At 35.6% G+C, this 11,400-nt stretch overlaps 2 protein-coding genes across 2 annotated transcripts in view; both read left to right on the top strand.

Annotated features, from left to right (window-relative positions):
• The first annotated feature begins 1,103 nt into the window (after nt 1-1,103).
• LOC120250722 (mitogen-activated protein kinase kinase kinase 1-like) lies at nt 1,104-6,819 on the top strand. The gene is made up of 9 exons (XM_039259558.1): nt 1,104-2,586; nt 2,825-2,909; nt 3,075-3,137; nt 3,985-4,142; nt 4,629-4,704; nt 4,808-4,867; nt 5,590-5,697; nt 5,970-6,222; nt 6,339-6,819. Exons 1-8 carry the CDS (start codon nt 1,325-1,327, stop codon nt 6,186-6,188), a joined length of 2,031 nt encoding a protein of 676 aa, XP_039115492.1. The 5' UTR covers nt 1,104-1,324; the 3' UTR covers nt 6,189-6,222; nt 6,339-6,819.
• Nucleotides 6,188-11,400, top strand: part of LOC120249337 (mitogen-activated protein kinase kinase kinase 1-like) — a 26,363-nt gene continuing 21,150 nt past the window's right edge. The window contains 3 exon segments of the mRNA XM_039257836.1: nt 6,188-6,222; nt 6,339-6,442; nt 10,976-11,168. Coding sequence (XP_039113770.1) covers nt 6,188-6,222; nt 6,339-6,442; nt 10,976-11,168 — 332 coding nt within the window.

The raw sequence follows: 11,400 nt of genomic DNA, 5'->3' as shown, positions 1-11,400 counted from the left end.
TATATTTCTTTCTAAAACTTTTGGTGGCCTTGCCTGACAATTGTTTTATTGACTTAGGCTTGAAAGAGAAATATATATATATATATATATATAATATTAAAAAATTAAGAGAAAATGTATTTGTTATGATTAATTATTTTTATGCTATTTTAATAATCTAAATATAATATTTGATTTTTTTTTTATTGAACATCGCCTTAGTATTGAATTACACCAGCCAATGTTTGGTTCTTATGTAAAAAATTGAGGTTTAATTTATTTTCAATACATTATTGAGATATAATAGTAAAAATTTATATAGAGCCCACATAATAATAATAATAATAATATATTATTATTATTATTATTATTAATTTAATTAAAAAAACTAAATTATATTACATAAAACCACTACAAATTTATGATGGACATTATCCATAAGCTATTGGTAAATAAGGCCACAATTACGATAAAAGTAACCTCAGCCGGCTTTAGATTAAAACTGCTTTTCTAAGATTAAGAATTTCGTGATAAATATTTTATATTTATATGATGGTCTATATGAGACATATTTTCACATGAAAATTCAATTTATTAACCATAAATATAATACACCCATTGGATCGTAATCCAACGATCTCTACCACTCAGTTGAATAGTTTTATTATGTTTATAAATAGTAACATAAAAAAGAATAATTTTATTATGTTTATAAATAATAATACAAAAGAGAGATAGAGAGAAAACAACATGTAAATATATTGTGATTTGTTTTTTAGTTTTTTTAGGAATAAAAATTAACAGTTCTTCTGATTTGTTGAAGTACTGTATTTGTACTGAAAATGATCCATATTTTGTTGTCACTGAATTTATAAGCATAGTATTACTATTTATTTAAATAGTAATAAACTACAAGCTCCATATATATATATATATTTATGTAAATATGCAATTTATAAAGGGTATATATGCCAAAATCTCCCCTTCTTTCCAGCTTCTCACACAAGAAAATATTTATAAAAAATTAGTACAAGCTTTTCAAGGGGGGAAGCACATAAAAAGACCAAACCAATAAAACAATCAATAAAATAATAAATTAAACAATAAAAATTAATAATAAAAAGTCGAGGGTGTGCCGGCAAAAAAAGGCAAAGAATGGCCCCCGCTTCGGCGCGCTGAGGTCTTCACTCCGCGTGGGAACAGAGCACCCCAGTCAACAACAAAACCCTCGTCGAGCCGTGCCCTTATCCTTCTCTTCTTCTTCTTCTTCTTCTCCTTCTCTTCCAGACTTCCTCTCCGCCCTTTCCCCTCCCTTTCATGGGCTTCTCCTCCACGCCTCCACCCCATGTTCACCTTATCCAACAAGCGCGCCGCTTTCTCCCGGCCCTCTGAACCCGCCCAACCACGCCGCAACTCCACCTCCGCCGCCACGGCCGCCTCCCGCCGTCCCCGCCTCGATCGCCGCAACGCCAACAAAAATATCGACTACGACGCCACTGCCTCGTCCTGGACCTCCTCCGCCTCTTCGTCCGACGATTCCCAAGGTCTCCGTGCTACCCGCTCCCTTGATCTCCATTATTCTGATCAGACTAGCTTCCGGATCGAAGGACTTGACGGCGAGGTCGATCAGCTCTGCCGTAGCCTTGGTCTTTCTGGCCCTGAGGAATTCGCTATCCCTGCCGCTGATTGGGAGGCTCGCAAGTCCCGCGCTAACGCCGAGACCCTCCCGCCCTCTCGCCTTCTTTCGCAATCCTCATGTGAAACCCCTTTGGAAGTCGTTGATTCCTCTGATAATCGGGAATCCCGTGATCGATCTCCTTCGGATTATCGTGCTGATCCACTGACGGCTGATGATTCACCATCGATAAAGGGCTCTGGAGGAAACTCTGATGGCGGTGGAATCAACGGTGCCCGTCCTCCGGTTCTCACCCCTCCTCCCCTTTCTTCACCGAAGTTGACGAGCTCCGGAGGAAGCTCAGATGGTGGTGGCGGTGGCGGCGGCCGCGGCGGAGGTGGCATCAAAGGTGTCCGCCCTCCGGTCCTTACCCCTCCTCCTGTTCCTTCGCCGCGGTTGAAGCAAGTCTTGCCATTGCCGCCTTCGAGGCAAACCCTACTTCCCTCGCCGCCTTCGAGGCAAACCCTACTTCCCTCGCCGCCTTCGAGGCAAACCCTTACCTCGCCGCCTTCGAATCAAACCATTCCCTCGCCGTCTTCGAATCAAACCCTTCCCTCGCCGCCTTTGAAGCAAGCCCTACCTCCTCCGCCGTCGATGGTGCTCCCTACCTTGGAGAAGATGGGATCCACTTGGGATTTACTGAGATCCTTTGCGCCGGATGACGATGAAGAGGAGAGGAAATACGTTGATTTGGTGGACGACGTTGTGGAGGATGAAAGGGCTGTACAATTGAGGATGGGCGAGATGTTTGGAGATATGACGGGATCGTGCTCATACTCTACTTCAAACGACGATGATTCGTCGAGTACTACAACAGAGACGATTTTCGTGATCTCGCCAAATGGCAGGTTCAAGAGGAGCATCAACTCGTGGATGCGAGGCCGGCTGCTGGGCAGCGGATCCTTTGGGACGGTCTTTGAAGGGATCAGCGAGTAAGTTTTTTTTTTGAAGAAAATCTTTTTTATAGTTAAATGATATGAACTTCAAAGATTGCTTGTGATTTGCATCTGAACTGTAATTAGACGGCGCATTCTTAGCAGTTCAATGGTGATTTTCTTCTAAAGGGAGTGCTCTTTGGTTATCAAATCGAAGTTTTTCATCTCTTGAATGGAATCTTATCTGTTGCTTGTTTAATTGGGTATTAGATGCTAATATAATCTTTACTTGCAGTGATGGTTTTTTCTTTGCGGTTAAAGAAGTATCTTTGCTGGACCAAGGAAGCAATGCTAACCAATGCATTATTCAGCTTGAACAGGTGATGCTTTATATGTCTTCTATCTGTTGCGGTTTTTGAACTTTGATTTTTAATTTGTTATTGTTTGTGGCTAAATTCACTAAATCTTCTCAAATCTAGTCGTACATATGCTGCAAGGTTGTTGTGGTCAGTAATTCTCTTGACTAATTATATCTTCTTTTCCAGGAGATCGCACTTTTAAGTCAGTTCGAACATGATAACATAGTTCAGTATTTTGGATCCGACAAGGTATCATCTACAATCTTTTTTTTTTGGGACCGTCCAGCTATCATGCTTTGCCTTTATTTTCAAAGAGCTATTAAGTCTTTTAAGTCTTTGTTGACTCTTTTAGAAAGTAACTCCTATAATATCAAGGTAGCATATAGTAGGACAATTTTAACTTTCACCTTATGAACCGGTTTGAGCCTTGCTTTGTTGTCATCATATCATATCTGTTTTTTCGTGGTTATTCATTTGAAATTCAGTCTAAAAAATGCTGTTTGTCTCTGATGTCAGTGCTTTGCTTATATTGTTATTATTATGCATTTATCAATTGAAAGGGTTAGATAAAATCTTTTCTCTACATGATCATGCAATTTAATTATGGAATATTGGATGTAGGTTTCTTGGTGCTTTAGCCTTGGTAGGTGTGTGTGTGGTAGCTAACATCGCTTAACACATATTGTTGATTTGGCTATTTACTTGAGTATGTTAGATTTGGATATTAACTTGAGTATGTTGGGTAGTTGGTTTCCAGAGGATCGAACTCAATTGCTTCCATGAAATTAGTTTATAGAAGCTCAGTTCTCTTAAGCATGATTGTTTCTGACATTTGTCTTCACCAAACTCATAACAATTCTTCTTAAGGCTTTGGGCTTGAGAATGTTAAATTCCATGAGGTCAAAATTCTTCATGCAATTCTAAAATGAATGTCATTTACTCATGCCAATGTTCAAGTTTTAGTTCATTGTTCAGTTTTGTGCTAAAAGTAACCATTTTTTACATGGTTTGGAAGTTTGTTGATATTCTTCAGTCCCATTCAATATTTCTGAGTTATTTCTTGAATTTGCTAACGTAACTTTGGGCCTTTTTCCAGGAAGAAGCAAAACTGTACATCTTCCTTGAACTTGTGAGTCAAGGTTCTTTGGCATCTCTGTACCAAAGGTATCACTTACGAGATTCACAGGTTTCTGCATATACAAGGCAGATTCTGAATGGCTTGAAGTATCTTCATGACAGAAACGTTGTTCACAGGTGATGCTACTGTTTTCTATGGAATGAGCACTCTTTCTCTTTCTTTCACAAGGATTGATATTTTCAGCTTTTGAAGAAAAGATGAATGTTTACTTGATTCTTTTGATAATACTAGAGTTACTATGTGAATTGTAAAAACTGAGCCTTATCCATTCTTGTCTGTGCTCAATCTAAATTTAGGTGGTTTATAGAGTAAAACTAGGTCAAATTGACTTGACTGAACTGACCTAAGTAACCAAATTAAGGGAGATCTCATTCTCATTGGCGGAGGGTTTTCCTTCTGGTATGCTAGTTGGCTAAGTAGTTTCAAGTTCATGTAATTTTTCGAATTGCCAAATTAAGTTCTGCTGGACATTTTCTCAATATATTTGTGTGATTTTCTTTTGGTCGATTTATAAGTCGTGTGATAATAATGTTAGTTATGCTTGAATGTAAGATGGATTCTATATTAAATATTGTAGTACTAAATCCTTTCTTTTCTTGCAGGGATATCAAATGTGCCAATATTTTGGTCAGTTCCAATGGTTTAGTAAAACTTGCAGACTTTGGCTTAGCTAAGGAGGTTTGTTTCGCCTTTGCAAGATTTGATGTTTATATCTTTTGAAAGCTTTTCTGGAAAATGCCTTTATCTTCTGTATTAAATTATTAATTTTGGAAAATTTCAGATCACCAAATTGAATGTGCTAAAATCTTGCAAAGGAAGTGTCTATTGGATGGCCCCTGAGGTTAGCATGTCTTTTCTTTTATTTCAATATTAATTTTTATTATTAGAGATAAGATTAAATTCTCATCTATGTGATGGAACATTGCCCTCTCCTATTTGATGTTCTTTGAGTATCCCTAATCTGTCTATGGAAGGGCTACCCTTCTTGTTGGATGATGGTGATTATTCCTGCTATTTGGACTTGCTTTATGAAAAGTTATGTTACTAATTACCACAACTTAATGTAAAGATCTCTGAATCACTTGGATTGTTGCATCTGCCCGCTTGCTCCAGTTATTTCTCTGCTACCTTTTCCTTTGATAAATTTACTTTCTCAGCATGTCTCTGATTTTGCTATATTTTTCTCATCTGGTTATATTCTTCTCTTTTGGTTAAGAGGATAACATAGTTAATGGCTTATTTATTCTGTAAATAATGAAATTCGAAAAATGTTCCTCACCCCTATGTTTGTAAGAGAGAAAAGGAACTTGTTAGGAAGCCAGGCTTAACCATAGCTTGCAAATTCTCCTGTCCTGTTAGTCAGATCTGTTTTGTCAAATCCAGTAAGTTTTGTTGAGCTTGTGGATAATATTCCACAATCTTTGCCACAATTTTTTGGAAAGAGTTCAGAACTTTGGATGAATGAACCATGTATTGGCCCATTCTCTGTTTTTGAAGTGATCTGTTATCTGTATATCCATGAACATATGCCACACATTTTCACTTGGAAGTGCTTGTCTTCAGGTTGTTAATCCAAAGAGTTCCTACGGACCTGCAGCTGATATTTGGAGTCTTGGTTGCACAGTGTTGGAGATGCTAACACGACAAGTTCCTTATCCAAATTTGGAATGGGTGAGTGACTTGCACCTTTAGAAAAGGCTTTATGCATTTTATAAGTACCATATGACTTGGCAGGACACTAAAGAAATCATCATGCATGTTTTACACATATGAAGGCAGACATATATTGGTCGCAGTTTTGTTATCTCTATACAAGCAAGCCTTACAAACACTGTTCAATTAAAACATAGCCTTAGATTAATATTCATGTAGTTGAGATTGCATAACATTAAGGGCACAAACCTAATTACTTGCGATACATTTTTGATTCTTGGAATTTGCAGCCACAAGCTTTCTATAAGATTGGTCAAGGAGAAAAGCCTCCTATACCCAACATTCTATCCCGGGATGCCCGTGATTTCATTCAGAAATGTGTACAATTTAATCCAGATGATCGGCCTACTGCCTCTGAGCTGATGGAGCACCCATTTATCAAGACGCCACTATCAGCTTCCACAAGTCCTGATGTTTCCTTACGCAATGGCAGAAGGCAGTCAGGTTAATGTCAAGAGCCATTCAACTCTACCATGCAAGCAGGTAAAGCATTCAATGTCTCCTTTCTCCTATTTTTTTTCCTGCACAAAAAATAGCAACAGCTTGCATAATGTTTGTTGCAACCTGAGGTGAATATTTATCTGTATCACTGCTGTCAGGTCTTCACATCAGGTGTTCTCCCCGGCACTGTGTGAATGCTTCAATATGTTTCGCTCCAGCCTATCATTCGTAACCTCAAGAAGAAGGGATTTCACCATGGATGGTCTGTAACGTAGAACAAGCGGTGCTTCTGCTGGGCAAATACAAGTGGTCTTATAAAAAAAAAAAAAGCTGCTAGGGACCAAAAGTGGTCTTATAATTCAAGTCCCCTTTAATGGAGTGAAATCTCTTTCATGAGATTAATCTTGTGCATATGTATCAGCATCATTAGGTTGTTTGAGCGTCAGTGTAGAAGAGTCTTTTTCTTTATTTTATTTTATTTTTGTTTTTGGTCGCCCAGTTGTAAAGTTGTAGTTGTGTTAGAACTTGTTCTCTTTTTTTTATTTGCCCTCTGTCTTATGCGATTTGCAGGGTTTGTATGTCCCTTTTGTTCTTGGTGAATGGTATTCCTCTAATGCATTATTATTATTTCAAGAAAAATTTGAGTTACTTTTTTCCCAACGTCACTTTAGTTACATTAACATATGATGTATTTTTTTTTTAATTGCGAATGATTCTCTTTACAAATAAATAGACTTTTGCGGACTATATTTGTACAATGGCGGTTCATTCCACTATATAGTATAGCCATACAAAATAATTGAAAAGGCCATACAAAATAATTGTGACCGTGCAAAGAAAGCTTCTTGTTGCTGACACATACTGAAAAGTAGTCTTCCCGGGAAATACCCACGGTTCAATACTGGAGGGCTTAAAACCTTCTTCTTCTTATTATTATTATTATTTGCATCCGATTAAAACTTGAGAGTTTGCCTCCAGGGTAGAAATAAAGGGTTGGCAATGAGGAGGGGCACTTCTCTACCATCCCCGTCCCAGATATAGTAATATAGCAGGGTTGGGCACGCCTTTACAATCCTTTTTTTTTTACCCACCCTGTCCCGTCCTACCCCACCCTATAGTTATAAATAAGTAACTAAAATTCCTAAAAACATTTTTAAAATAAATTTTTTTATAAAACATAAATTTATAAAAATAAGTTCATAAGAAATTTATAGAAATTTTAAAAAAAAACCTTACACTATATAATATTTATAATAAGTTAAATTGATAGCGGGGCGAGGGTGGGGCATGGAAAAACCAAACTCGCTCTGCCTCACCCAAAGCTGGGGCGGATCGGGTCAAAACAAACGGGTCGGTTAAGTTTTTGGCATCCCTATACAATACCTTCTTTTTAATCATCCCTCTTGTGCTGAACCGCTGTCGTTGGTCCCCTGAGTTTTGGAAGGTTTTTGAGCAAGACTTGGAACATCTTGATTGCCATCATCATCATTCTCACCTTTATCTCTTGAACCTTCCTGGCTAACGACATCTTGTCTACCACCATCCATCATCATACTCACCTTTTATCTCTTGAACCTTCCTGGCTGGTGTTTTGTATTAAAGAATAAAGCATTGTCACTGTTTCATACCTATAAAGTGAAGAAAAAGGAATGCAGCACCAACTAAACTAATGTGATTCCCCCAGCAACTGATTTCACTCAGCACCATGTTACCCAGCTTTGGAGATTCACGTGACTTATGTTTTCCATTCAACTCATGCATCCTCAATACCTCCTTTTCATGGTCCTCTATTGTCTGCTTAAGAAATCACTAGTTATGTCATCCTGATTTGTAAAATTTATACCATAATGAATGAATGCTGATGAACTCTAATTTAATTTTTATATTCAATATAGTTATGTCCTCCTTATTTGTAAAAATTTTAGTGAATAATATATTTTTTTAAATAATAATAATAATGATATATTATGATTATAACCCAATATTTCAGTGAATAATATGTGTCATTATATTCCGGATCTTAATGTCTGTAATATACCTGCCAGTACCCATTGCTTTTGACTGTACTCGTCGTCTATATAAAAAATATCTAAAACAATGCTGATATTCATTTTTTTAAAGTTAAAAGTAAATTAAAATAAGAATTTACCTTAACTTACATACGCCACAGATGCTAAGATGTAGTTTTGATATTTTATTACAATATTAACAGTACAGAATTAGATAAAAATTTTAAAATTTAAAATTTTAAAAAATATATGAGCCAGATGGACTGATCCGAATGAAAAAAACATAGGGGGTTTTTAGTAATTTTTGGTAATATATATATATATATATATATATGCATGAGAGAAGATGCATCACATGAAGTAGCCATGCAACTTCTCTACTGTTAAATATTAAATATTAATACCTCTTAATTGATTGCTGTTACGTCCAATCCCCTCGCATTTCTTTATCCATCTATATTTTAATATTTTTCAATTTAATTTTTGTACTTAGCTTATTGTTATATTTTAATGATTTAATCACTCTTTCTTGTTTTGTTTTCAATTATACTTGTTTTCTCCGATGGCATTTGGCAATACAGGGAACATGATGCTTTTTTCGTTTTTTTTTAAACTTTTATTTTAAATCATACATATATAAATAATTTTATTTTGGCTTTTAAAATAGTATATTGATATTTTATGTTTAAATATATATTTTATATTTTTTTATGAATTTTTGGTTTATTAACACCGAGTATCTTATCCAGAGTGTTAATGTCTTAGTTCAAGTAGGATAAGAGCACATATAAATTAAAAGTTAATTGAGGTTCAAACTTTGATTAGGTCATATGAAGAAGACTAATATATATACAATGAAATATAAATTTCACATTTGTGAACGTCTTTGATGTGATTTATCCGTATTTTTTTAAAAAAATTATCATAAATTCATATCAATTAGTGAACTTATAATGAACAATAATATACATGTTTTTAGTATAACTTAGGTCGTTAGGAATTTTAAACCAAAAGAGAAATTAAGATTTTTTTTATTTTACTTGGTTATTATTTTGAAACAAAAAAATCATCATCAATATATATATTACCAATATTATACTTAAAATTATTCACATCTCACTTCATTTTCAAGTGTCCTGCCAAGCAAAGACAAGGAATTTTCTTCCTATCTCATAGGTATATATATATTTGATTAATTATTTTTACGCTGTTTTATAAATCTAAATATAATATCTGATTTTTTATTGAACACCACCTTATTATTGAATTACACTGCCCTTATTTTTTTATGTATACATAGATATTTTCTTATTTATTTTTTATTTTTTACAAATATTTAATTTTATTTTTATTTAGTAGTTGATAATATTAATAAAGTCATTGTTGATAAAACACATATTTTCATGCAAGAAGTTGAGGGGTTAACTTCCACCCAATACATGATTGGAGCGGATTTGACCATATTATAAAATAAAACAACAACAACAACAATAATAATAATAATAATAATAATAATAATAATAATAATAAATTGTATTATTTTAATAAAAAAACTAAATTGTCTATTAAAAAAAACTATCACAAATTTACATGGACATTACACACAAGATATTATTAAATAAGGCCACAATTATGACAAAAGTAACCTCACGCGGTATCAGCCCAAAGCTGCTTCTCTAAAATTAAGAATTTATTAATATAGATTATATATATTTTTTTTTGGGAAAGAGGAGCGGGGCGAACCCACTGAGAGCCCAAGAGACGCATGCAGCGCTCGGTGGAACAAGTGACGGGAGCAGGGCCACTGCGTCACGTGAAACCACCCGTACACAATCACTATTCACAACTCCCTGAAATGTCCCGCTCGAGAAATCGAACTCCTCACCACTCGGTGAGAACTCTATCGGCGACCCGTGTACCAATAGAGCCCGAAGGTCGTTGGCAATATAGATTTTATATTTATATGCTTGTCTATTTGGAACATACTTTCACATGAAAATTCAATTAATTAATCACTAATTAACTTTCAAACAAATGCAAGAAAATATCTATAAGGGCTATATGCCAAACTTTCCCCTTCCAGCTTCTCACACGAGAAAATATCTATAAAAAATTATGAGCTTTTGAAGGGGGGAGTGCATAAAAAGCCCAAATTTATAAAACAATTACTAGTAAAATAATAAATAAAAAAGTGTCTATAATTGTATACTTTCTATTTTTTTTTAATATTTCTAGTACTTTTAAGTATAATTAAGTCATCATATTTAGTCAAGTTAAACTTTCTAGTCCATAATAATATTTTTAAGTACAATTAAATCTTTAAAATTTACATTTGCCCATCTACATTACGGACTAGAATGATCCAACTCAGACTAAATATGAAGACTTAATTGTACATAAAAATATTACAAGAATTAAAAAGACAAAAAATACACAATTTTATAGACCAATATAGCAATTAAACCTAAATAAAATAAGAAAAAATAATTAAAAAAAGGCAAGGGTATGGTGGCAAAAAAAAAAGCAAATGGTTCCTGCTTCCGCGCGCTAAGGTCTTCTTCACTCCGAGTAGGAACAGAGCACACTAGCCAACAACCTACGGGTCTATTAGTACACGGGTCGCCGATAGAGCTCTCACCGAGTGGTGAGAGTTCAATTCTCGGCTGAGAGCACATTTTTTGGAATTGTGAATAGTGGTTATGTACAAGTGGTTCCAACGCCCACATAGGCGTAGCCTCGTCCCCACTTATTCCATCGAAACTTGTGTGCGTCCCTGGGGTCTCTAGTGGCCCCCCCACCGAAGCTTGTGCATGTCCCTGGGGTCTCTAGTGATGATCGTGCTGATCCACTGACGGCTGATGATTCACCACCGGTAAATAGCTCCGGAGGAAACTCTGATGGCCGCCGCATCGACTCGTGGATACGAGTCCGGCTGCTTGGCAGCGGATCCTTTGGGACGTTCTTTGAAGGGATCAGCGAGTAAGTGTTGAAGAAGAAGAAGAAAAAAACTTTTTATTGTTAAATGATCTGAACTTCAAAGACTGCTCGTGATTTGCATCTGAACTGTAATTATACGGCGCATTCTTAGCAGTTCAATGGTGATTTTCTTCTAAAGGGAGTGCTCTTTGGTTATCAAATCGAAGTTTTTCATCTCTTGAATGGAATCTCTGTTGCTTGTTTAATTGGGTATTAGATGCTAATATAATCTTTA

The sequence above is a fragment of the Dioscorea cayenensis genome, chromosome 19 (assembly GCF_009730915.1).
Source record: "Dioscorea cayenensis subsp. rotundata cultivar TDr96_F1 chromosome 19, TDr96_F1_v2_PseudoChromosome.rev07_lg8_w22 25.fasta, whole genome shotgun sequence".
Lineage (NCBI taxonomy): Eukaryota > Viridiplantae > Streptophyta > Magnoliopsida > Dioscoreales > Dioscoreaceae > Dioscorea > Dioscorea cayenensis.
This window is presented reverse-complemented; position numbering and strand designations above follow the sequence as displayed.